Raw genomic sequence first — 27,950 nt, 5'->3', positions numbered from 1 at the left:
TATGATTGTGCCACTGCACTCCAGCCTGAGCAGCAGAGCAAGACCCTGTCTCAAAGAAAAAAAAAAAAAAACCTAGGAAGGGTTGTTCCTATGATAAGGATCAGCCTCCGTGTGGTGCTTCCTTCACCACTGCCCAATCCCCAGGCTCCTGGGTGCTTGAGGTTCCCTCAGGAACACACCTGCTTTGTTTGGGAGAGACCTTGGCGTCTTGGTGGCGGGGTTTGGGGGTACTTGCTCATGGGCTTATGGGGCCTCTCTCTGTGTCCCCCCAGGTTTACAAGTCGTCCTGAAGTCGATCATGAAGGCGATGATCCCTTTGCTGCAGATCGGCCTCCTCCTATTTTTTGCAATCCTTATTTTTGCAATCATAGGGTTAGAATTTTATATGGGAAAATTTCATACCACCTGCTTTGAAGAGGGGACAGGTAGGTCCACGGAGCATGATGCGTCTTTCCAGTTTTCTCCTTCAGGGACAAGCTGTTGAGAGGATTAGGCAGGGGTGTGCTTCTTTCTCCTGGCAGCTGGGAGGACCGTCTCCTTCAGAGAGCGCTGCAGGAGAGGCAGCAGGTGAAATAGCCTCTGAGATCTTAGCTGTTGAAAGGGTTGGGGTTCCACAGAAGGTGACCCAGCAGAGAAAGAGTTTATTTGGGAATGATCCCAGGAAGCACCATCAGGAGAATGAGGAAGTGAGCAGAGAAAGGAAGGGATCTGTTAAAGGGTGTGCTCTCAAGCGAGTTATCACAACTAGGACTGGATCCCCCTGGGCACCTCTGGGAGACAGCAAAGAACACACAACTCAGCTGGGCACGGTGGCTCATGCCTGTAATCCTAGCACTTTGGGGGGCCAAGGCGGGTGGATCACCTGAGATCAGGAGTCAGAGACCATCCTGGCCAACATGGTGAAACATCATCTGTACTAAAAATACAAAAATTAGCTGGATGTGGTGGCAGGCACCTGTAGTCCCAGTTACTCGGGAGGCTGAGGCAGGAGAATCACTTGAACCCGGGAGGCAGAGGTTGCAGTGAGCCAAGATCACACCACTGCGCTCCAGCCTGGCAAAAGAGCGAGACTCCATCTCAAATAAATAAATAAAAATATAAATGAAAAAAGAATACACACCTCAGAGCTGTCCCAGCCAAGGGGCAAGGGACCTGGGGTATTTATACACTGGCTTCTTTCTGACATTGGTGAGGACTGCTCCTAGAGTGGGAATTAATGCCTGGCACATCTGGCTGAGTGAAACAGGTATTCTGGGTGCTTTCAGACCTCAACCAGTCCTGACTTCTAAAGCAAGCAAGAAGTGGGGAGAGTTGGGCCAGAAAAGGGTTACTGCCTAAATGCATTGTGAGTGGTACCTTGTAGAAGGTGAGAGTACTGGATGAGTCCTCCTGGTCTCCCCCAACCCCCAGGATGTGCCAGAGATACCCCAACTGGGAGTCCTGGCACAAACCAATCAGAACCTAGCACTCAGCAGCGTTCTGCCCCTCCCTGACTATGCCCACATTAACCCTTCAGTGGCTGGGTCTGGGGGTGGGGTGAGCCCCGGAAAAGCCAGGCAGCCCAGAGACACTCTCCCAGGGCTCAGCCCTGAACCAGCAGTGTGGAAGCAGTGTGTCCGCCATGATCCACACTCAGGAACCAAACAGCCCTTGGATACGTTTTCAGTTAAATCTTTGCCCGTCCAAACTCTAGCTGCTTGCTCTCTAAAGCTGCAGAATGAAATGGAATCAAGTAGGAAGGGATGCCTTCAGTATTTCAATATTTGGACCACTGGCCGTCTGGGTGCCAACAGACTGAATGGCAGCGCTGGTTCTGATGATTTGGGTCAAGGGAGCTGTGAATTGAAGGAGTGGATAGAAGGAATCAAGAAGCCCAAAGGGGAACCCAGGTGGGCAGAGAAAGGTTTCAGGCCCCTTATTTGGGAAAGGCAGCCACAGAAGATTCTGTCCGGGAGTGGATTTCCACCCACCCTCTCCACCCAGTGACCCCCAAGTGGATCTGCAGAGGCAGCCCCTGAGCCCTCCCTCCCCATTCCTCCCCGGGGGAGGGAAAACCCATTGGGGAAGGTTTATTTGCAGTGGTTGGAGGTTTTGGTTTTTTTTTGTGGGTTTTTTTTTTTTTTTCCTCTTTTTCTCTCACTCCTCCTGTCTCCTTCTCTCCTGGGCTTGTGAAGTTTGCTCAATATGGAATGTCCTAATTATTTCTTTCCCCGATGAAGAAGGTGTTAATTGAGGCAGAGCTATTTCTGCTCCTGGCCTCGTCACCCAGGCGGAAATGCGAGAGAGAGAGAGAGAAAGAGAGAAAGAGAGAGAGAATGAATATGGGGCAGGGCCTCTCGGAAAAATCAGCCGTGAGCAGAGAAACCAGGACTCCTGGATCCTAGGTTTCTGTGAGGTTTTATTTTATTTTTTTCTACCCTAGACTAGCTAAAGGAGAAGAGGCCACGGGGTTGGCTTGGGTCCGAGTGGGGTTTTGAGGGGACAGATGTGGGTGGTGCCACCAGAGGGGAGGAAGCCTCGATTTAGGAGAAAGACTGAAAAGCTAGCTCACGATTAAAAATATAAGACGTGTGAGTAAGAGACAGATATATACAGACACCCAGGCAGTGGGTTAATTTTAAAATGTATTTATAACCGAATTCCTCAGACACTCTGGACGCTTGTTTTTCTAGAAGCAACGCTCAGAGTGTTTCGTGTCGGTGGTTGGGGGGTTGAGGGGGATTGCAAAGCTGCTAAAGATAGACGCGTTTTCAGTAGCATTCCTCAGTGTCGGGAGCCCAGTTCCTGTGCGCCCAGCACCGTGCCAATCGCTTAGAAGGAAGCAAAGATAAAGTGGAAGGCTTCCTGCTTTCTAAGAGCTTCCAAAATAGTTAGAGGAAACAAGACCCCTCATTTGCAGCCATTTTTAACAGTGAAGGCTAACGTGTGATTATACCCACGCCCCCCTAAATATGAAAATTCAGTAGCTATTGTATGCCTCAAAGGGGCCAGGTGCGGTGGCTCACACCTGTAATCCCAGCACGTTGAGAGGCTGAGGTGGGAGTATCCCTTGAGGCCGTTAGTTTGAGACCAGCCTAGGCAACATAGCAAGACCTTGTCTCCACTCAAATAAAAATCTAAAAATTGGCTGGGCACAGTGGCTCACGCCTGTAATCCCAGCACTTTGGGAGGCTGAGGCAGGCAGATCACGAGGTCAGGAGCTCAAGGCCAGCCTGGCCAACATAGTGAAACCACGTCTCTACTAAAAAAAAAAAAAATTAGCCAGGCATGATGGCGTGTGCCTGTAGTCCCACATACTTAAGAGGCTGAGGCAGGAGAATCACTTGAACCTGGGAGGTAGAGGTTACAGTGAGCCGAGATCACGCTACTGCACTCCAGCTTGGGCAACAGAGTGAGATTTCGTCTCAAAATAAAAAAATTTAAAAATTAGCCATGAGTGGTGGTACATGCCTGTAGTCCTAGCTACTCAGGAGGCTGAGGAAGAAGGATCACTTGAGCCCAGGAATTGGAGGCTGCGAGGCTGCAGTAAGCTATGATGGTGCCTGCACTCCAGCCTGGGTGACAAAGTGAGACCCTGTCTCAAAAAAAAAAAAGAGAGAGAGAGAAAGAGAGAGGAAGGAAGGGAGGGAGGGAGGGAGGGAGGGAGGGACGGACTGGGGCTGTGTTAAACTGGGCTACACAAAGAGGCTACAAGGAGTGTGGGAATTGAGCCAGACTTGGACATGGGGTAGAGACAGAGAGGATTCCAGGCACAGGTGCCATGCCAAACGATAGTTCTCATTTATTATAGGAACCCATGGATTTATTTTGTTCTCTGCCCTGAGCCTTATGTTTAAAAGATTTTTGCCTTCCAACCTGTATTTATCGAATAATAGTTCATGAATCAAGTCCAGCATAAGTGAGGAAGGCGTTTCCAACAACTTGAGTTCATGGCGAGGCTAGACTTGGAGTTTCTATTCAGCCAGAGCTTGAAAGGCCAACAAGATTCATTCATTCAGCAGTGGTTTATTTCCCTCTGCTGTGTGCTCAGTCAAGGGAGCAGAGAATTGGTGCCGCAAAGTCTGTAGCACATACATTGAGAGATATTTTTGTTGAGTAGGAAGCTTGAGTTTACACACACTCAGCTGTTTGTTTTCTTGTCCGACAATGCCACGGTCATCTTTGAAAATCTTCAAAAGCATCGCTCACAGAATAAGGTCCTCTCAGACCCTCTATGCTGGTAAAATGAGGACACTCCCAGGATGTGAGCTTTCCTGCCTCCCTACCCCATCAATACCTTAAGATTTGGACTGACCTTTAGCGTTCAGCCTGACTGCCACCTCCCCAGGAAGCTGTCTTTGGTTTCCAACAAAAGGGGCGTCTATTGGCACGTTTCTCTCTCCTTGTGGCATTTTCACAGCCTGCCTCCTGCTATTTGAGGAGAAAGCTCAGCTCCTGTTCCTTACCCTTAGGCAAGGGTAGGAACTGTGTGTACTGGTGTCCCTCACCCCCGGAACAGCTCCCTGAGCCCAGTACATCCCAAGAAGAAGAAAATCAGCAAGGCTTATAGGAGAGTAACACAACGCGCTTGACAAATGTGTCCTAATGGATGTTGGAAGAAGGCTGCACTTACCAGCTGCAGCATGCACACGGCACATTTACTAAAACTGACTATATTATGGACCATAAAGTTTGTCTCAACAGAGGTCAAAGAGCTGAAAAAAATACAAATACAAAACATATTTTCTGATCATAATGCAATTAAGCTGGAAATCAGTAACAAAAAGAGAACTCTAAAAGTGTTTGCAGATTAAGAGACGTGCCTCTCATTTACGGATGAAATGATATGATGTCTGAGCTTTGCTTTAAAAATATTCTAGGCCGGGCGCGGTGGCTCACGCCTGTAATCCCAGCACTTTGGGAGGCTGAGGCGGGCGGATCACTTGAGGTCAGGAGTTCGAGACCAGCCTGGCCACCATGGTGAAACCCCATCTCCACTAAAAATACAAAAATTATCCAGGTGTGGTGGTGGCCACCTGTAATCCTAGCTACTTGGCAGCCTGAGGCAGGAAAATCCCTTGAACCTGGGAGTCGGAGATTGTAGTGAGCCGAGATCATGCCATTGCACTCCAGCCTGGGTGACAGAATGAGACTCCGTCTCAAAAAAAAAAAAAAAAAAAAAAAATTCTAGTGGCAAGGCAAAATGTTTGGAGGGGATACAGATGAATAGATGAAACAAAATTGGCCAGAAGTAAGTAGGTAAGTGTCTAAATTGGTGATAGGTACATGGTGAATCATACTGTTCTGTACTTCTCTCTCGCTCTCTCTCTCCCCCGCTTCTCTCCCTGTCTCCCTCTCCCCTCTGTCTTCATATATATATGTGTGTGTGTGTGTGTGTGTGTGTGTGTGTGTGTGTGTGTGTATGTGTGTGTGTGTATATATATGTAGATATATATATATATATATACACCTAATAAGTTTTTTCAAAAAACGAATACATCTAAATTACCCATAGGTCAAAGAAGAAATAATAATGGAAATTAGAAAATATTTTACTTGAACAATAATGATAATGCATGACAAAATTTTGAGATGCAGGTAAAGCCACACTTAAAGGCAGTTTATAGCCTTAAAGGTGGTTAATCCATCCATCTCAAAAGTTTAGGAAAAGAATAGAAAAAAAAAAACTCATGGAAAACAGAAAGAGAGAAGTAGTAAAGCTCAGAGAAGAAATTAATCAATAGAAAACAAATAATAGACCCACAAAGCCAAACATTGATCTCTTTGAAGACTGACCACGTTTGTCCCAATCGTTATTCATTCCAACAGCATTGTAGAGTCACTGGTCCCTATTTCTCAGAGCTGGTTTTCCCTGCTCCTTCGCCTGACTTTTCTCCCCTTCCCTTTTGTAGATGACATTCAGGGTGAGTCTCCGGCTCCATGTGGGACAGAAGAGCCCGCCCGCACCTGCCCCAATGGGACCAAATGTCAGCCCTACTGGGAAGGGCCCAACAATGGGATCACTCAGTTCGACAACATCCTGTTTGCAGTGCTGACCGTTTTCCAGTGCATAACCATGGAAGGGTGGACTGATCTCCTCTACAATGTAAGTGATGCTGGGACGGTGTGTGTGGACAGTCAGAGTCTCAGGGAGGTGGCCTCCTGGGACCAGTGAGACTCCAAGGCTGCAATGGAGGGACCCTGAGCTGGGGAAGGCAGCCCAAGGACAACAGTGAAGCTGGTCTGAGGCTCAGGCTTTTAAAGATTACAGGGACTCATGAGCAGAACTCTAACTATAGGGCGTAGAAGTCTGGAGGGCCCCCAGATGCAACATCATTTTTCATTGCGCAAGTGTTTAGATATAATTTTAGATTTTTAAATATGGAAAGGTTATGTGATCCAAAGACCAACTCAGATAAAAGATAGAGTAATATCTTTGGACGTAGTCAAGGAGGCCCTGCCCTGAGGCTCACCCAGCCCTCCTCCAGCCATACCACTCCCCGTGGGGTGAGAAGTTCCTGGAGCCAAGGGGACGTGTCTACCAAGAGCTTGTGCGCCACTTTCTAGACCATGTATTGAGTTACCAGGATCCCGGGATTCCTGCTCATGCCCAGATTCCAAGAACTTGCATGAGATTAGCATATGGATCTGTTTGTAACCCACCTGAGGGCCAAGGACATCCAAGGGGTGGCTGTTGACACAAATGTGGCCAGAGCTCGGATATACAAGCTAGAATGCCCACACACGTGTGCAGCCCCTTTGGCAGGACAGAGCCGTGACTAGGAAGAGAAAGGGACAGGGCTGGCTCTCCCCACACCTTGACCCAGTGCAGATATCCAGATTCTAAATTCCACCCTGACCTTCCAGTGTAAAGGAAGGTATATTTGCAAAGTAGAAGCACACAGCATGTTTTATTTAGTTACCTTTTAAATATTTCCCCGTAGTATGTGGTCTGCTTTTGTACTCTTGCCCTAGATCTTAAAAATGTTAGGGATGTTTCTGGAAAGATATATCCCTGCCCCCACTTGCATGCTATTTCCTCTCCCCACAATATGCAACCCCTTTAGTTCCTCAGAATATCCTTCCAATGTTTATTTATGCAATTATAATTACAAGCATAATCAAATCTATATCCTCCCCCCTCTTTCTTATCCCAAGGAGTAGCATTCTATACATGCTGTTCAATTCTGTGATTTTTTTCCTCATAACCACACGTTCTAGAGATCTTTCCATTGCAGGACATGGACAGTCTCTTCACAGGTGCACACTAGGATGCCCAGCTAATTTTTTGTAGAGACGGTGTTCTTCCATGTTGCCCAGGCTGGTCTGGAACTCCTGGGCTCAAGCGATCCTCCCGCCTCCGCCTCCCAAAGTGCTGGGATTACAGGCATGAGCCACCACCACGCCTGGCCTTCTTTATTCTTTTGCACAGCTGCATAGCATTCTATTGTGTGGCTGCCCATAGTTTATTTGTTTGCCATTAAGAGAAATGCTTGACTGGCTTCCTGTACACTGACATCGATCATGCTGCTCTGCCAGGAGCGATGTTGCACTTACCTCTTCATACTTTTGCAGATATAGCTAGGGGGTTGGAGGGTCTCCATTCCCAGAAGTGGGATTGCAGGATCAAAGACTAAATGCATTTATAATTTTATTTTGGGGGAAGATTTTTGTTTTGTTTTTTTAGAGACAAGGTCTCCCTCTGTCGCCCAGGCTGGAGTGCAGTGGTGTAATCATAGCTCACTGCAGCCTTGAACTCTTGGGCTCAGGGGATCCTCGCACCCCAGCCTCCTGAGTAGCTGGGACCACAGGCACACATCATCATGGCTAGCTAATTTTTTAAAAAAATTTTCTAGAGATGGGGTCTCACTATGTTTCTCAGGCTGCTCTCAGACTCCTGGCCTCAAGCAATCCTCCTGCCTCAGCCTCCCGAAGTGCTAGGATTACAGGTGTGAGCCACCACACCCAGCCTAAATGCATTTATAATTTTGATAGATATTTAGGTGTGCAAGTTTTAAATCCCGCTCTGTCGTCACCACAGTTCACCTTCCCTCACCTACTATGCGGGTAAGCAGTCCCCAGGCAGGCCACCTGTCAGCAGCTGGAGTGGGGCAGAGCCAAGGATTCAGGATCAAACACAGGATGCCACAAGTGTAGTGACCCCATAGAGCACCCTGGGGCTGCTCCATACACACAGCTCTGTTGACCAATGGAGGTCTCCTCTTCACCTGCCCTAAGAGCTGAAATTACCATTTAAGGTTAGGCCAGGGGTTGGCCTGCCCAGGGAGCAATACCTGGCTTCCTCCTGCACACAGAGAAGCTGAACTTTCCTCTTGGTCCTAGTGTATGTTCCTTAACAACCCATTTATGCCTAGCGTTCCATTATTGGAATGCTAATCCTGTGGGAGTTATTTACATCCTGCTGCTCAAGGTCATTGCTAAGGTCTGATTTTTCACACACACAAAAATCGCAACCTCCGGCATAAATGGGTTAAGGAATTTCCCCACTTGTGGGTGGAGGGAGATTTGCAAAAACTCATCCTTGTAATCCTGATCAACAAAGGCCCGTTTTAGTTGGGAGTAGGCAGCAAAAGGAGCCACATGAACAGTTGCGCCTGTCACGCACTGCACAAGAATGTCATTCATATCATAGACAACATACGATTTCTACTGTTACCATGATAATTTATTGACAGAAAAAAGGATGTGGGGAAGGGACATGGTGTTCTAATTTGCATGAAAACCTCATCTGAGTGTAGCATATCTGGGAACAGGAGGCAGATCCGAGCTCAGGCCCTCTCTTGGCCCTCACCTGCAAACAGCTTGGACAAAGGGTCAGAACCAATTGGCCAAAACTCGCTGGGGAATTTCTGTGGGTTCTAGGTTTTTACTTTGCAAGGCTGGTGTGAGAAGAGGCTCCAGCAGGAAATGAACCCTCCTGAGAGGGAAAGAGGCTGGGAAATGGAGAAGGCTAGGGAACTCAGGGAGAGAATGGGAGTGGGGAATGGGAGCTGAAAAAAATTGTGAGCATAAAAAAGGGATATGTCACAGGGTTGGATGACCAGAGAAAGCATGTGGGGGTTCAGATTAAGATGCTGGGGGCGTGCCCAGTGGTGGGACAAGAAGAGTGAATTTCCAGAGGGCTCGGTTACAAACATCAGTGTCCAACGGGTGTTTGCCCTGGAAGCCTCTAAGCTTAGAGCTAAGCCACCTCTGGGGACACAAACTGAGTGGTTAAGAGCAGAGACTCAGGTGTCAGCCTGTCTGGGTTCCTTCCGACTCTTCCACTTCCTTGCTGTGCAGCCTTCAGCGAGGTGCTTGGCCTCTCTGTGCCCCTATCTCCACATGTGCAAATCGAAGAGAATCTTAGTCCCACTTCACAAGGCGTGAGGACTAAGTAAGGTGGATTCGCATGAAGTATTTAGAACTGATCCTGGCCCTGGGTGACCTCCGTGTAAGTCAAATTCTCCACCCTGAATGGTGTTCCTTTTAGAAATGTGCATGAATTTTTCATCTTAACAGCTCCAGCAGCACCTGAGGAAGTGGAGTGAGGTGTGAGAGGTCTTACTTTATTCCCCTCCCTGGCCCTGCCATTAACCACTAACTCGGAGTAGCTTTCTGGCACTTTCCACACATTTATATCCCACCCCCATCCTTTGGTTAGCAGCCCATGCAATGATTTGGCCCTAATGTGAACCTAGAACACCGCTTCTCTCCCAGGGATGATTTCTGCCCCCAGGGGACACTTGGCAGTGGCTGCAGACATTTTTGGTTGTCACAACTGGATGGGAAGAAGGAGGATGCTATTGGCCTCAAGTGGGTGAAGGCCATGGATGCTACTCAACATTCTACAAGGCACCAGCATCCCCCACCTCCACCCCACCATAGAGAATGATCCAGGCCCAAATGTCAGTAAGGTTTCTGTCAGGAAACCCTGGGCCAGAAGATCAAGGTTCCTTGAGGATAGGGATGCCTTATACTGCAATCACCTGTCACTCTCTGCCTCTCTCTGGGGCTGCTGTGATCACCTGGCCTGCACACACAACCCCTAGGAGCAGCCCCCAGCCAGTGCCTGGAGAATTCAGTGGATAAATACCCCAGCTCCCTCCCCGTCAGGTGTTTTGCTCTGCCCTGCATCTCTCCAGTGGGATCAGGCTCTGGTTGCCCGCAGGGTTCACCTGGTCACGTACACACCCTCCACTTGCCACCTTCCCTTCCCCGTCTGGTATTTCCTGGGATGAACTTTTAGATTTATTTCCTGGGGCTGCTATAATGAAGCACCACAGACTGGGTAGCTTAAAACAACAGGAATTTATGGTCTGACAGTTCTGGAAGCCAGAAGTCCAACCTCAAGATGTTAGCAGAGCTGACAACACGCCCCTCAAAAGCCTCCGGGGGAGGATCCTTCTTTGCTTCTTCCTGGCTTTTGCTGGTTTCCCACAATCTTTGGGATTCCTTGGCTTCTCTTAGAGCCTTCATTCTCCATTCCAGTCTTCTGTCATCTAATAGTGTCCTCCCAGCCTGGGCACAATGGCTCACACCTGTAATCCTAGCACTTTGGGAGGCCAAGGCAGGCAGATCACTTGAGGTCAAGAGTTTGGGACCAGCCTGGCCAACATGGTGAAACCCCATCTCTACTAAATATACAAAAATTAACCAGGCGTGGTGGGCGGGTGCCTGTAATCCCAGCCACTTGGGAGGTTGAGGCAGGAGAATCACTTGAACCCGGGAGGTGGAGGTTGCAGTGAGCCAAGATCATGCCACTGCACTCCAGCCTGGGCGACAGAATGAGACTCCTCAAAAAAAAAAAAAAAAAAAAAACTAGCATCCTCCCTTGGTGTGCCTGTGTGTCTTCTCCTCTTCTTAGAAGGACATCAGTTGTATTGGATCAGAACCTACCCTACTCCAGTCCAACCTAATTTTAACTAATTACGTCTGCAATTACCCTATTTCCAAATAAGAACACATTCTGAGGTACCAGGGGGTTAGGACTTAAACATTTTTGTGTGTGTAGCAGGAGGACACAATTCCATTTATAACTCCTCCTAAATAAAACGACTTGCATGTGAACTCTTGTCTGGGGCTTCCCAAAGTGAGATAACCCCTCTCTCCACCCCTAAAACAACCAGTAGCGTCTGTCAATGCCAGGGTGCAGGGGCTAAGGTGCCCATCTTTGAGTTTCTGCTGAGGAGAACACAGCTGCTGCGTTGGAGCACTCTTGGGTTCTGCCTTCGTGCCCAGCCGTCTCCCTTGGGCTAGCCCTGCCCTGGGTCTGTCCTAGAATTTCGCCTCGATCTGTTTGGCCATAGGCAAGCATAGTGTCTGGAAATCTTTGTCCTCCATGACTGGTGCTGGAGCCGAAGCCAGTGGGTGTGGCCTTGCCAGCCAACTCCATTTACCCCGCTCTGAACAAGCTAGTAGTTGAGATCGACGGAGAGTCCAGACACAGTCGCTCCAAGCATCTTGGAATCTGTGGACACGGATGTACCGCAGAGGCTGCCCACCTGGGCAGGCAGCCCTTTGTGAGATTCTAGCACCACATTTATTCTCTTAACATCCTTTCAGTTATCCAGTAATTATTTACTGAGCACCTACTGTGTGCTGAGCAATGACTAGGTAATTGGAGACACTGCAAGGAAGAAGACAGACTAAAATCTCCACCCTGGTAGGAGAGACAGATGCAAACAGTAAACATGATAAATAATCAATCACCCAGAAAACAGGAGACACTAAGCAAATGTGTATGTACTATGGGAAGCCCAATAGGAACGAAAGCTACACAAGAGAACAAGTGATGGGTGGTTCCCTAGTCTAGGTCAGGCAATCAGGGAGGGCTCCTCAGAGGAGGTGATGTTTGAGCAGAGAAGGAGGGAGCCAGGCAGATGTTTTGGAAAGAGCATTCCCAGCATGGAGAACAGTGGCAGCTCACCTACAGGACATGTTTGATTCCCTTCCAGATTTTGTATTCATTTCTTGTTTTTCTCCCTTGGCTTCCTGGTTTAAATGCCTTTTGAAGAAATCTAAGCTCAACTAATCAGCGATGCTGTTGAAGGTTTATATCAGGATATGCATCCCAGAGTTATTTACAAAATTAGAACAAAACTGGAAGCAATTGAAAGCCTGACAATAGGAGATCGGTTAAATACCGTATGGTCCTTCCGTATGATGGCATATTATGTCATCATTAAAAATCGTCTGCTGGGAGAATATTAAGGATACAGGGGAAAGGCTCACCATATAATGATGAGTGGAGGGTGCTGGGCGCAGTGGTTCATGCCTGTAATCCCAGCAATTTGGGAGTCTGAGATGGGTGGATCACTTGAGCCCAAGAGTTTGAGGCCAGCCTGGGCAACATAGTGAAACCCAATCTACAAAAAAAAAAAAAAGAAAAAAATTAGCCAGGCGTAGTGGCGTACATGTGTAGTCCAGCTACTCAGGAGGCTGAGACAGGAGGATAGGATCACTTGAGCCCTGGAATCAGAGGTGACAATAAGCTGTGATCACGCCACTGCACTCCAGCCTGGGCAACAGCGTGAGACCCTGCCAAAAAACAAACAAAAAAAATGATGAGTGGGAGAAACGAGTTTTTAAACAGGGGTCAAGGAGGCCAGGCATGGTGGCTCACACTTATAATCCCAGTACTTTGGGAGGCCGAGGTAGGCAGATCACCTGAGGTCAGGAGTTTGAGACCAGCCTGGCCAACATGGCGAAACCTCATCTCTACTAAAAACACAAAAATTAGCCAGGCATGGTGGCGGGCGCCTATAATCCCAGCTACTTGGGGGGCTGAGGCAGGAAAATCGATTGAGCCCAGGAGGTGGAGGTTGCAGTGAGCTGTGATCATGCCACTGCACTCCAGCCTGGGCAACAGAGCGGAAGCTGCACAAGAGAATAAGTGATGCGTGGTTCCCTAGTCTAGGTCAGGCAATCAGGGAGGGCTCCTCAGAGGAGGTGATGTTTGAGCAGAGAAGGAGGAAGCCAGGCAGATGTTTTGGAAAGAGCATTCCCAGCATGGAGAGCAGTGGCAGCTCACCCCGTCTAGAAAAGAAAAAATGACGAGAGGGGAAAATGAGTTTTTAGAAAGGAATCAAGGGGAGGTAAACCTTATGATCTCAAAGGTACAAATATGAAAATGTAAGTAAAGAAAAACTGGAAGACACTGTACCAAGCTGACCTTCGGGTGGTGGGATTTGGGAATCTTGATTTTCTCAATACTTCTTTGTATCTTTAGATTTCTCTATGATGATCACAGTTTCTTTTTTTTTTTTTTTTTTTTTTTTTTTTGAGATAGAGTCTCTTTGTGTTGCCCAGGCTGGAGTGCAGTGGCGCGACCTCGGCCCACTCGGCTCACCTCTCGGGTTCAAGCAATTCTCCTGCTTCATCCTCCCAAGTAGCTGGGACTACAGGCATGCACCACCATGGCCAGCTAATTTTTTGTATTTTTAGTAAAAACGGGATTTCATCATGTTGGCCAGGCTGGTCTCGAACTCATAGGCTCAAGTGATCCACCAACCTCAGCCTCCCAAATTGGCGTGAGCCAATTAAACTTGTCTTGCTAAATGGTTAGGGGGGAGAAAAAAGAAGGTCTCAGGTCATTCCTAGACCAGGAGGCAGGAAAAAAGGGAGGAGAATGAAGCTTTCTTGGGCAAACATTGTCCTAGGTGTCCTTATCTTACATAATCTGTCCAGAGAGTCACACCAAAATAAATAAATAATTGATTGATTGATACATCAATAATAAATAGCCAGGCTTGGTGACTCACATCTGTAATCCCAGCTACTTAGGAAGCTGAGGTGGGAGGATTATTTGAGACAAGGAGTTCGAGACCAGCCTGGGAAACATAGCAAGACTCGTCTTAAAAAATTTTTTTATTTTTAATTAGCCGGATGCGGTGGTTCACGCCTGTAATCCCAGCACTTTGGGAGGCCAAGGCGGGTGGATCACGAGGTCAGGAGTTCAAGACCAGCCTGGCCAACATGGTGAAACCCTGTCTCTACTAAAAATACAAAAATTAGCCAGGCATGGTGGCACGCGCCTGTAGTCCCAGCTACTCAGGAGGCTGAGGCAAAAGAATCACATGAACCTGGGAAACGGCGGTTGCAGTGAGCTGGGATCACGCCATTGCACTCCAGCCTGGGCAACAAGAGCAAAATTACATCTCAAAAAAAAATGTTTTTTAATTAGCCAGGTGTAGTGGCACATGTCCGTAGTTCCAGCTACTTGGGAGGCTGAGGCAGGAGGATGCTTGAGCCCAGCAGTTCAAGGCTGCATGAGCTATGATCCCACCACTGCACTCCGGCCTGGGCAACAGCAAGACCCCATCTCTTAAATAAACACATAGGTAAATAAGTGATCGTTGTTATTTTATTATTAAATACACAAGATAAATGAAAAACAGGCAAATCTTTCTTACAAAAGAATTCCATTTAAAGTATGTAAACTTCACTCTCCACTGCCCCAGGAGGTGGAGACTAATCTCCTCTACTTTGAGAGTGGGCTGGACTTAGTCACTCATTTCCGAAGAGTAGAGTAGGTAAAGGGGAAAATAGAAGTTTTATACTGGAGGAACAGATAGATACCGCTTTAACCAAATGATGAAGATTAGTATCCCCTGGGGATGTGGATATTATGTAACCCTTGATTTTATGCCTATATAGTGTTCTTCCCAAAAACTCACAATCCCAGTTTTTTGGGGTTTTGCTTTGTCTCCTAAGCTGGAGTGCAATGATGCAATCATAGCTCACTGCAGCCTCAAACTCCTGGTCTCAGCGATCCTCCCACCTCAACCTCCTGAATAGCTAGGGCTATAGGCACACACCATCATGCCCAGCTAATTGTATTTTTTTGGTAGAGACATGGTCTCACTACGTTGCCCAGGCTGGCCTCGAGCTTCTGGCCTCAGTGATCCTCCCACCTGAGCCTCCAGAGTCACTGGGATTACAGGTATGAGCCACTGTGACCAGCCCAGAATTTTTTTTTAAGGAGTTGTGATGTCATTTAAGAGATGGGATTCTTTATAACACATCAACAACAAGTCCCAGCTACGGGTTGGGTAAGTCTTGTGATTTCATGGGAGTATTAAGCTTAAAAGACTTTGCATGATATCTGTGAACTATATGTGATTTCTGTTGGTGATGGGGGTCACTGATTCTGTGGTTTGCCACCTCCGATCATCATGGAAGAAAATGTTCCACTTCCAGTGAAAGTGAGAGGAAGTAAAGGGGTAATTATTTTCTATCTAAATTCACAGACTCCTTGAATTCTATCCACAGACCCCCAAGCATTTCCTCCCCAAGCTGAGACTCAGAGAATCTTGCCAGTGGCTTCTGCAGTCACTGTGGCTAGAAAACCCCTCAGAAGAGGTGATAGTTTAGCAGGTAACTAGAGTTCTCACCATCCGAGTCTGGCTCAGCCCCCATCACAACCAGTTACCCAGCCCAAAATGTCAGTAGTACTGAGGTTGAGAGGCTCTGCTCTAGGAGGCCAAGCCTCTCAGAGGAAGGATGATTGGGGTACTGGCTGGGCATCAAGGTGAACCTACCCCCTAAGAGCTTTGGGTGTGAGTTTCTGTCCATACCCAAGGACTACAAATGCAGGTTTACTGGAAATTCTGTGCCAAAAGTGAGGTCCAACTCACTTATAACTGCTACAAAACAAACCTCCATCAACACAGCCCATCTCTGCTCTTGACCTGGAGGCTCCAAGGTATCCACATGGCTCCCATGCCCACTAGACAGGCCTCTTCCCTGGACCTTCCTGGGCCAGAGCAGCCTCTGGGTAGCCTTGTGGAATCAAGATGGGTGATTGGCCACTTCCTCTGTGCCACCCTGTTCTGGCTACTTCCCTAGGCATCAGCCTGGGATTCCTTGATGGTAAAAATATAAAACCCTCTGAGCTAGGGCCTTTAATATCCCCATTTTACAGATGAAGAAACTGAGTCCCAGAGCTGTGCACAGCGATTGAGAGTCAGAATTCAGCTCTATCTCACTCAGTGTCAACATCCTCAGATTCTGCCATTTATAGCCTCCCACAGCAAACAGGATTGAGGGCTGCTTCTCTGAGCTCAAGGGGATGGAATGGGAAACCCCATGAGTACCGCAACAAAACTGTTTGCTAAAGGCAAGAGCTGGTGGCTCTGTGTTGCTCTAGCAACAGGTGGCTTCATTTCACAGGGACCCCCTCACCATATGTGCCCCATGTGGCTCAGAAAAGCCAGAAATTGTCTCCACCCTCACCAGGGAAGGTCCCCGACCCCTTCTTTGCCAGCTGGGCCAAGGCAAATTGGGGTCACTTCATGGGGAACAGGACCTACCCTCTCTTGGTTGCCCCCAAGGAGGGGATGTGGAGGGGCTGGGGACCTGGCAGGACCAGGGTGTCTTGAGTTAATTTGGGGCTGCCTTTAGCTGAGGGCTTCTGTGTACCTGGCATCAGCTTTTTATTGTGTCTTGATCCGTAAAACAGCCCTGTGAGGAAAGATATTTTTAACCCCATCTTCCAGATGAGGAAACGGAGGCCCGCAGGGGTGATGTAACCTGCCAAGGTTCCCTAGCCAAGAGTGACAAAGCCAGGGTTCACACACAGCTCTGGACAGAATTCATTACCCCTCATCCGTCTCTCTCTGACTCTTTTTTTTTGCCTCTCTCTCTCTTTGTCTCTCTTTTTTTTTTTTTTTTAAGACAGAGTCTCACTCTGTCGCCCAGGCTAGAGTGCGGTGGCACAATCTCAGCTCACTACAACCTTCACCTCCTGAGTTCAAGCGATTCTTGTGCCTCAACCTCCCAAGTAGCTGGGATTACAGGCGTGTGCCACCACACCCAAGTAATTTTGGGGGGTTTTGTTTTGTTTTGTTTTGAGATGGAGTCTTGCTGTGTCGCCAGGCTGGAGTACAGTGGCGCGATCTTGGCTCACTGCAGCCTCTGACTCCCAGGTTCAAGTGATTCCCCTGCCTCAGCCTCCTGAGTAGCTGGGACTACAGGCACGTACCACCACACCCAGCTAATTTTTTGCATTTTAGTAAAGACAGGGTTTCACCATGTTGGCCAGGATGGTCTCAATCTCCTGAGCTCTTGATTCGCATACCTTGGCCTCCCAAAGTGCTGGGATTACAGGCGTGAGCCACCGTGCCAGCCAATTTTTTGTATTTTTAACAGAGACGGAGTTTCGCCATGTTGGCCAGGCTGGTCTTGAGCTCCTGACCTCAAGTGATCTGCCTGCCTTGGCCTCCCAAAGTGCTGGGATTACAGGCGTGAGCCACTGCGCCCAGCCTTTGTCTCTTTTATTCTTGTGTTCTCTCTCTCTCTCTCTCTTCCTTCTCTTTCTCCACCTCCTTCTCCTTCTCTCCCTTTTCTTCACCCTTCTTTGTGCTTTTCTCTGTAAGTTTCTCTTCTTCTCTGTCTCCCTTGGTGAATGTCAATTAGAAAAGCAGAAAAACTGTGTTCAATTTGTGATTATAAATGCATGTCCCTGGCCAGGCATGGTGGCTCACGCTTGGAATCCCAGCACTTTGAGAGGCTGAGGCAGGAAGATTGCTTGAGACCAGGAGTTCAAACCCAGCCTGGTCAAAAAGCAAGACCCTGTCTTTAAAAAAGAAAAAAAAGTTCATTAGCTGGGCATGGTGATGTGTACCTGTAGTCCCAGCTACTCGGGAGGCTGAGGCGGGAGGATTGCCTGAGCCCAAGGGTTTGAAGCTGCAGTGAGCTGTGATTGCACCACTGTACTCCAGCCTGGGTGACAGAACCAGACCCTGTCTCAAAAAAAAAACTAATAATTAAAAATAAATAAATAAATGCATGCCGAAGGCCAGACGTGGTGGCTCATGCCTGTAATCCCAGCACTTTGGAAAGCCGAGGCGGGCGGATCACGAGGTCAGGAGTTTGAGACAATCCTGGCCAACCTGGTGAAACCCCATCTCTACCAAAATACAAAAATAAGCTGGGTTAGGTGGCACACGCCTGTAATCCCAGCTACTCAGGAGGCTGTGACACAAGAATCGCTTGAACCCAGGAGGCGGAGGTTGCAGTGACCCGAGATTGCGCCACTGCACTCCAGCCTGGGCGACAGAGCGAGACTCCGTCTCAAAAACAAAAAAAGACAAACAAAAAGAAAAAATAAATGCATGTCCCTTGGCAAGTGGTTGCTAATATTTGGAATGACTTTTGACCCATGCCCTTTTTCATTCATAGAAGTTTGTCTTGACCAAAATCAAAGCATTAAACTTTGGGCTGTAAATCACTGGTTCATTCAACAACCATCATTGAATGCCTACTGTATGCAGACACTCTTCTGGACACAGAGGAGTTGACGTGTTAGTGGGGAAAGCCAGTGATCAATTGAGATAAAAAGGGCAGATAGCAGACATTAAATAGTTTAGGCTTTGTGGGCCAGACAATCTCCATCGCAATGACTCAATCTGCTTCTGTAGCGTAAAAGTAACCACAGATAAAACACATAAGTGAATGAGCATGGCTGTTGGCCAATTAAACTTTAGCCTATAAAAACAGGTGGCTGGCCTGTGGGCTCTAGTTTGTGGATCGCTGCCTTAGAGATAGTGTTAGAGGGTGGTGAGAGGTCAGGAATGGAATAAAACAGTAGAGAGTTTGTGCGTTGTCAAGATGAGAGGTTGCAGTTCTTCTTATACACCCCGAATGGCCGGGCACTGTGGCCATTACGATCTATAATTCCAACACTTTGGGAGGCTGAGGCAGGAGGATCCCTTGAGCCCGCCCAGGAGTTTAAGACCAGCCTAGGCACATAGTGAGACCCCATCTCTACAAAAAAAATTTTAAAATTACCTGGACATGGTGGAGCATGCTTGTAGGCCCAGCTACTTGGGAGGCTGAGATGGGAGGACTGCTGGAGCCTGGGAGGTTGGGGCTGCAGTGAGCCAATCATGCCACTGCACTCCAGCCTGGACGACAGAGCAAGAACTGTCTCAAAAAAACAAAACAAAACAAAAAACCAGACCTGAAGGAACAAATCATATGAATGCATTAAAGTATCACATGTATCCAAAAAATATATACATCCATCAGCCTGGCACGGTGGCTCATGCCTGTAATCCTAGCACTTCAGGAGGCCAAGGCAGGCAGATTGCCTGAGCTCAGGAGTTCAAGACCACCCTGGACAACATGGTGAAACCCCGTTTCTACTAAAATACAAAAAAAATTAGCTGGGCATGGTGGCAGGCACCTGTAGTCCCAGCTACTTGGGAGGCTGAGGCACGAGAATTGCTTGAACCCAGGAGACAGAGGTTGCAGTGAGCCGAGATTGTACCACTGCACTCCAGTCTGGACAACAGAGCAAGACTCTGTCTCAAAAAAAAAAAAAAAAAATATATATATATATATATATATATGTATATATACACATACATATATGTGTATTTTTGTATATATATATGTATGTGTATATATGTGTGTGTGTATATATATGTGTGTATATATATATATAATCAATTTAAAATTTTTCTTAATAAATAAACATTTCTCTCCTTCTCTCCCTTGGTGAATGTCAATTAATAAAGCAGCAAAACTATGTTTAGTTAGTGATCATAAATGCATGTCCCTGGCTGGGTGTGGTGGCTCACACTTGTAATCCCAGCACTTTGGGAGGCTGAGGCCGGAGAGGATAGTTTGAGGCCAGCAATTGCTTGGGGCTTTTTGAAAGACATGAAGGAAGGCCAGGCACGGTGGCTCACGCTTGTAATCCCAGCACTTTGGGAGGCCGAGGCGGGCGGATCATGAGGTCGGGAGATCGAGACCACGGTGAAACCCTGTCTCTACTAAAAATACCAAAAAATTAGCCGGGCGTGGTGGCGGGCGCCTGTAGTCCCAGCTACTCGGAGAGGCTGAGGCAGGAGAATGGCGTGAACCCGGGAGGCGGAGCTTGCAGTGAGCCGAGATCGCGCCACTGCACTCCAGCCTGGGTGATAGAGCAAGACTCCGTCTCAAAAAAAAAAAAAAAAAAAAAGAAAGACATGAAAGAGATGAAGGGAGCCATGGAGATATCTCAGGGAAGAGCAGCCCAGGTAGATGGAACAGCCAGCGCAAAGGTCCTGAGGCAGGATGTTCCTGGCATTTGTGAGGACATATGGCTGCCCAGGTGTCCAGAGGGGAGTGAGTGAGGATGAAGGAAGGAGCTGATGAAGGAAGATGATAAAATACTTCATGGATCAGCCAGGCATGGTGGCTCCCGCCTGTAATCCCATCACTTTGGGAGGCCAAGGCGGCTGGATCATGAGGTCAGGAGTTCCAGACCAGCCTGGCCAACATGGTGAAACCTTGTCTCTACTAAAAAATACAAAAAAGTTGGCCAGGCATGGTCGTGCATGCCTGTAATCTCAGCTACTTGGGAGACTGAGACTTGAGAATTGCTTGAACCCAGGAGGTGGAGGTTGCAGTGAGTCGAGATCACCCCACTGCACTCCAGCCTGGGTGACAGAGCGAGACTCCGTCTCAAAAAATTAAAAAATAAAAAATAAGACTTCATGAACAGACAGCCTATATAATTTATGATCCAAACCAGGACAGTTTTGAGAGTGAAAGGGGAAAAAGAGCGCTGAAAAAATAATTAACAGGCCTGGCATGATCTATAACGGGTGTAAAGTGGGACACACAGCCTCTCTCACGGTCACTGTCAGACTTCAGCTTTTTCACGGTCAAATCCACCCCCATGTTTATCCCATAGACTGGAGAATCGGGTGTTCTCCTGAGCTGAGTTTTTGGGTTTTTTCGTTTTGTTTTGTTTTGTTTTGTTTTTGTTTTTTTAACATCCTGTATACTTTTTCTCAATGAACCATGCTCAAAAAAATTACAGGAAAATAAACCATAAAACAGAAGGCACTTCAGGATTTTGCTGGGACTCAGCCAATAGTTTGTTTGATGAGTATTTATGGAGCGCTTTCTAAGCACCAGGCGCCACCAGCAATACTGGGATGAATCAGTAACATCCCTCACCCTTGAAGCTCTCTTGGGCCCATTGTTATATACTTAAAATACTATGCAAGTACGGAGAAGGGATGAAGTGGGAAAAAATCAGTCGGTTGTAAGCCAGAATGACGGGTCTAGTCCCACCCATGCAGTCTGCACCCTGTGTGATCCAGGCACATCATGTTGCCTCTCAGCCTCAGTTTCTCCATCCACCAGGCACAGAGATGGCGGGAATCGAGGAAGATGTGGGGAATATTTCATCAGCCCAAAAAGACTTGGCTAATGTGACCATAATTCTGCCTTCTGCCTCTCCTTTCCCAGAAAAATAGCTTAATCATTTGGATTTGGGATAAACACATTTCCTGTCTGTGTTTATTATTTAAATGATCCACCAAGCTGGGCATGGTGGCTCACCCCTGTAATCCCAACACTTTGGGAGGCTGAGGAGGGCAGATCGCTTGAGCCCAGGAGTTCGAGACCAGCCTGGCCAACATGGCGAAGCCCCATCTTTACTAAAAAAAATACAAAAAAATTAGCTGGGCATGGTGGTGCGTGCCTGTAATCCCAACTACTTGGGAGGCCGAGGCACGAGCATCACTTGAACCCGGGAGGCGGAGGTTGCAGTGAGCCTAGATTGCACCACCACACTCCAGTCTGGGTGACAGAGTGAGACTCTGTCTCAAAATAAATAAATAAATAAATAAATAAATAAATAAATAAATAAATAAATAAATAAAATGATCCCCCAACAGGAACCCCAGGTACATTTGTATTGGCTATGCAACTAATGCTTAGTGAGCACCTACTATGTCCCTGGTGCTGATCTGGACACTGGGATTTAGACAGGAAAAATCTCTACCCTCGAGGAGCTGATGATGAAGATGGCAGTCTTGAAATGCGTAAGTTGACAAGATGATTCAGACAGTGGAACGTGCTGGGAAGAGAATGAGATGTCTGGCTGAGGTGCAGGAAGGGGCAAGTCCTTTTGATTGAGAGGTCCAAGAAGGCTTCTCTGATGGGGGCACAGTGGATCTAAGGTTGAGTGATAAGAAGAAATTGGCCAAGCAAAGACCTAAAGGCAGAGTTGCTCCAGGCAGAGGTTCAGAGAATGGAAATAATTGACTAATTGTGATCTTGAACTTGACCTTTCTTTTCTTCTGCTAACTTTGGGTTTGGTTTGTTCTTGCTTTTCTGGCTCCTTGAGGTACGTGTTTGGTTCTTAATTTGTAATCTTTTTTTTTTTTTTTACTTTTTTGAGACAGAGTCTCACTGTGGTGCCCAGGCTGGAGTACAGCAGCATGATCTTGGCTCACTGCAACCTCTGCCTCCTGGGCTCAAGTGAACCTCCCACTTCAACATCCCCAGTAGCTGCGACTACTGGTGCACAGCACCACACCCAGCTAATTTTTTTATTTTTATTTTTTAGAGATGGGGTCTCACTGTGTTGCCCAGGCTGGTCTCAAACCCCTAGCTCAAGTGATCCTCCTGCCTCAGCCCCCCAAACTGCTGGGATGACAGGAGTGAGCCACCATATCTGGCCTCTATTTTTTGTGATGTAGGTATTTGATGCTATAAACTTCCCTCTTAATTGCTTCTTGGTCCTTTAGCTAAGGTCAAGTGTAAACTTCCCTCAGCACTGCTTCTGCTGCATCTCAGAGGTGTTGGTGTGTTGTGTCTCTATTTTCATTCATTCCAAAAATTTTTTAAATTTCCATCTTAATTTCTTCGTTGACCCAATGGTTGTACAGGAGCATGTTGTTTAATATCCATATATTTGCATCATTTCTGAAATTCTTCTTGGTATTGATTTCTAGTTTTATCCCACGGTAGTCTGAGAAGATGCTTGACAGAATTCCAATATTTTAAAATTTGTTGAGACTTGTTTTGTGGCCTAACATGTGGTCTGTCTTGGAGAATGTCCATGTGCTGATGAGAAGAATGTATGTTCTCCATCAGACATGCAGGAGACAGACACTTTCTCACCTGCCTCATGGGATCCATAAAAGAGTCAATCAGAAGTTGGCATTTAAGAAAGACCAGAAGGAGGCCGGGTGCAGTGGCTCATGCCTGTAATCCCAGCACTTTGGGAGGCTGAAGCGGGTGGATCACCTGAGGTCAGGAGTTCAAGACCAGCCTGACCAACATGGTGAAATCTTGTCTCTATTTTAAAAAATACAAAAATTAACTAGGTGTGGTGGTGGGCACCTGTAATCCCAGCTACTCTGGAGGCTGAGGCAGAGAGTCACTTGGACCCAGGAGGTGGAGGTTGCAGTGAGCTGAGATCACACCATTGCACTCCAGCCTGGGCAACAGAGCAAGACTCCATCTGAAAAAAAAATAAAGAAAAAAAAGAAAGACCAGAAAGAGGTGAAGGAGCAAGCTATAGAGATATCAAACTGTATCAATCTGGCTGGGTATGGTGGCTCATGCCTGTAATCCCAGCACTTTGGGAGGCTGAAGCAGGAGGATCACTTGAGCCCAGGAGTTCAAGACCAGCCTGGGCGACATAGAGACCCCCTCTCTACAAAATATAAAAATTTAATTAAAAAGATGTATTGGTCAGGGCAGCCAAGTTATGCTGCAGTAACAAACATCCCCAAAGCCTCCATGACTTTTAACAACAGATGTGTTTCCTGCTCATGCTATACGTCCAGTGCAGGTTGGCAGTAGGGAAGAAGGCGGCTCTGTCCAGTGTAGTCACTTGAGACCTAGCTAATCACCTAGAACATTGCCACTTGCTATTCCAGAAGGAAAAAAGGAATGCTAGAAGGTCACACACTGAAAGTTCAGTGCTCTGGCTCCAAAATGACAGCTATTTCCACTCACTCCTCATTGGCCAGCACTTAGCATGTGGCCCTCAGCCAACCCCAAAGGGACCAGGAAGGACCATCCCACCATATTGCTGGAAATATTTGATGGTGGCATTAATGGGGAACAGTGTTCCCGGCAGCGGAAATCTTTGAGCCCTTGGAAAAAAGACAAGGCGATCTCTAGAGCACATCCTTCCTGGTATTATTAATGAATTTAACAAAGGAGCAAGCCATCCTCCCCCACTCTCCTTCCCGAATCCAGACTTGTGCATATCCCTCCCTTAATTTGAACTGCCAAAGAAGAGATAAGAACCAGGAGAAGAGACCTGTGACCCCATCTTTGCTGATGAACTACCACAGAACAGCCATGGCATCTCCAGTCTTTGTGCTTGTAAAATGTACTTTTCATTTTGCTCCTGAACAAAATCCACCCACCCCCACCCCCAAACCAGGGAAAACCCATCTCCTAATCCAAAACTGCACCCAACCTTCCACCACCTTCTTCCCTGGGAATTGTTGATTCCAGAGTATGGAACTGAATAATTGAATGAGTCTGGAAGAGAGAAAGTGTCTCTAAAATCAGGCAGCAGAAGCCCACTCCCCAGAGAGGATGGTGCAGATGAGAGTTCAGGAGGGAGCTTGGCTTGGGGTTAACGATCTGAGCTATGTGGGGAACTTGGACACACCTCTCAATCAGTCATTCAACAGACATCACTTATTGAGCACCAACTGTGTGCCAGATGTTGTTCTAGGGGGCTGGGAATACGAGAATACAGCAGGGAACAAAAAGGACAAAGCCCCTCCCCCTTGTTGAATGGACATTCCAGCCAGGAAGATGAGAGAACAAGAGAAATAAGTGAAATATATAGGCAGTGAAATGCAAAAGGGAAAAAAGAAACAGAAAGTGGGGACCAGAAATGAGGGATGCAATTGTAAAGGGCCATCAGGGAGACCTCCCTCAGAAGGTGGCATTTGAGTAAAAAACCTGAAGGAGGTGAGGGGGAACCATGTAGCAATTTCAGGGAAGAGCATTCCAGGCAGGCGGGGACAGCCTGTGCAAGGGCCGAGGTAGGACTGTGCTTGGCATGGTTGAGGAACTGCAAGTAAGCCAGGTGGCTGGAACCGAATGAGCGAGGGAAAAGGGGAGGAGATAAAAGCAGGGAGGTGGGAGGGTTGGAGGCCCCCTTTGCCATTTAGTAGCTGAGTAACTTCATTTATTTCCTGTAGCTTGCATAACAAAGAACCACAAATAGAGTAGCTGAAAACAACAGAAATTTATTTATTCTCTCCCAGTTCAGGAGGCCAGGAGTCCACAGACCATCAAGGTCAGCTGGGCCACAGACCATCAAGATGTCAGCTGGGCCATGGTGCCTCTTGAGACTTGGTCTGAAATCCCTTCTTGCCTCCCTCCTAGCTTCTGGTGGTTTGCCAACAATGCTTGGTGGTCCTTGCCTTGTAGACACATCGCCCTGATCCCGCCTTCATCTCCATTTCACATGGCCTTCTCGGTTTGTGCAAGGCTGTCTCTGCGCCCAGGTTTCTCCTTTTCTTATTATTTATTTGTTTGTTTGTTTCTTTATTTTAGAGACAGGGTCTTGCTCTGTCTCCCAGGCTGGAGTGCAGTGGCATGATCATAGTTCACTGCAGCCTCAAACTCCTGGCCTCAAGCAATCCTCCTACCTCAGCCTCTCGAGGAGCTGGGACTGCAGATGTGAGCCACTGCACTCTGCCCAGATGTCCCCTTTTTATAAAGAAACCCATCATGTAGGATGAGGGTCCACCCTAATGACCTGATCTTAACTTAATTCATCTGCAAAGACCCTATTTCCGATTCATAGGTACCAGGGGTTAGGACTTCTTCAATGCATCTTTTTGGGGGGACCCACTGCAACCCACAACAGAACTGTGGGCATGTAACTTGACCTCTCAGCCAGGCGCGATGGCTCACACCTGTAATCCCAGCACTTTGGGAGGTCGAGGTGAGCGGATCGCCTGAGATCGGGAGTTCGAGATCAGCCTGGCCAACGTGGTGAAACCCCGCCTCTACTAAAAATAGAAAAATTAGCTGGGCATGGTGGCAAGCACCTGTAATCCCAGCTACTTGGGAGGGTGAGGCAGGAGAATTGCTTGAACCCAGGATGTGGAGGTTGCAGTGAGCCAAGATCGTGCCATTGCACTCCAGCCTGGGTGACAGAGTGAGACTCCATCTCAAAAAAAAATAGACCTCTCTGTGCCTCAGTTTTCTCACCCAGGAGGATGGGGATAATTATGTACCCACTCCTGGGGTTCATGAGAGGATTAAATGAGCTCAAACAGTCCAAGCCTCCATGTGTGTCTGTTGTGGTGCTGTGTAGCATGTGCTGTGGCCAGAGGTCCCCAAGCCTGTGGGGGACCTGGGCAAAGGCAGATTCGGGTCTTGTTGGCAGCATCTGAGATGGACGGGCTGCCTTGGCATGGAAGGGCCTTGGCTCTTTTTCCCTGTTCAGTCCTGTCCCTCTCCCCCATCCTCCACCCTGTCCCTGTCATCTGAGCCTGCTCCTCGTGACGGCTCAGAGTCTCCCTACTGGCGGTCAGTGTAGAGTTTCGTTCCCTGGGCTATATTTAGCCCTGAGAAATGGGAACGAGAACCCTCAGCCGCCAAAGTGATGGAGAGAGGAGCACAAAGCCAGTGCTGCCTTCTGTCCAGCAATGTTCCACTGACTCGGTTCTTTCTTCCAGAACCTTCCAGAAGCAAAGCATTGGCATTTCTGGGCTTGTTAAAACAAGGATGTGGGCTGGTGGCTGGCACGTTCATTGTCCCCAGAACCTGTCTGTGTCCATGATTAAAGCTGACTTTGTTAGTTTTTTCAGTGCTTTTTTTTTTTTTTTATCCATGGCAAAACACACATGACATAAAATTTACCATCCTATTTATTTTTTTAACTTTGTAATATTTTTTAATTGACAAGTAATAATTGTACTTATTCATGGGGTACATAGTGATGTTTCAATGCATATAATGCATAGTGCTCAGTTCAGGGTAATTAGCATATCCATCTTCTCAGACCTTTATTGTTTCTTTCTGTTAGGAACATTCAAGTTCCTCCTTCGAAGCTATTCGAAACCATTAATATATTCTTGCCATCCTAACCATTTTTAAGGATACAATTTTGTGACATTAAGTATAATACATTCACATTGTTGTGCAACTGTCACCACCATCCATCTCCCAAACTTTTCCATCCTGCAAATGTAACTCTGTCCCCACTAAACACGAACTCCCTGTTCCCCCTCCCCCAGCCCTTGGCACCCACCATGCTACTTTCTGTTTTTATGAATCTGACGACTCTAGGGACCTCCTATAAATGGAATCATACAGGATTTTCCCTTTTATGACTGGTTTATTTCACATAGCATAATGCCCTAAAGGTTCACCCATGTTGCAGCATGTATCAGCATTTTCTTTCTTTTTAAGGTAAAGTTGACTATTAAAAAAAAACTTTTGCCGGGATCAGTGGCTCACGCCTGTAATCCCAGCACTTTGGGAGGCCAAGGCAGGTGGATCAGGAGGTCAGGAGTTCAAGACCAGCCTGACCAACATGGTGAAACCTCATCTCTACTAAAAATAAACAAATTAGCCAGGCGTGGTGGCAGGCGCCTGTAATCCTAACTACTCAGGAGGCTGAGGCAGGAGAATTGCTTGAACCTGGGAGGCAGAGGTTGCAGTGAGCTGAGATCACGCCACTGCACTCCAGCCTGGGCGACAGAGTGAGACTCCATCTCGAAAAAAAAAAAAAACAACTTTTTAAGAATTGAAGTAGAATAAACAAACAGAAAAATCCGCGGATTATAAGTGAAGAGCTTGATAGTCACAAACTAAACACGCCCATGTAACCAGCACACAAATGAGGATACAGAACCTTCTCAGCCCCAGAAGCCCCCCTCATATCCTGTTCCTAGTCACTACCTCCCCGCAAGGGTACCACTACCAGGACTTTGAGCATCATTCACTAGTTTAGCCTGTTTTGTATTTTGCATAAATGAAATCTTACATGTGTGCTGTTTTCTGTCTGGCTTCTTTTGCTTGACGTTAACTTTTTAAGATCTCGTGTGACCTGTGGCATTGTTCATTGCATGTATCCTCTCTCTCCCATTGATAACAATGTGGATTGTTTGCAGTTTGGAGCTATGATGAATACCACTGCTATGAATGTTCTTGTGTGTGCTTTCTGTTGTGTAACTATTCAGAATTAC

At 47.3% G+C, this 27,950-nt stretch overlaps 1 protein-coding gene across 2 annotated transcripts in view; it reads left to right on the top strand.

The window, feature by feature from the left end:
• Window positions 1–27,950, top strand: part of CACNA1A (calcium voltage-gated channel subunit alpha1 A) — a 308,894-nt gene that overhangs the window by 146,598 nt on the left and 134,346 nt on the right. For both annotated transcript variants that reach the window (XM_032169902.2, XM_058425055.1), the window contains exons 5-6: window positions 273–425; window positions 5,892–6,085. In XM_032169902.2, the coding sequence (XP_032025793.1) occupies window positions 273–425; window positions 5,892–6,085 (347 nt within the window). The remainder of the gene's footprint in view (window positions 1–272; window positions 426–5,891; window positions 6,086–27,950) is intronic.

This window comes from Hylobates moloch, unplaced genomic scaffold, assembly GCF_009828535.3.
Source record: "Hylobates moloch isolate HMO894 unplaced genomic scaffold, HMol_V3 SCAFFOLD_12, whole genome shotgun sequence".
NCBI classification, from domain to species: domain Eukaryota; kingdom Metazoa; phylum Chordata; class Mammalia; order Primates; family Hylobatidae; genus Hylobates; species Hylobates moloch.
This window is presented reverse-complemented; position numbering and strand designations above follow the sequence as displayed.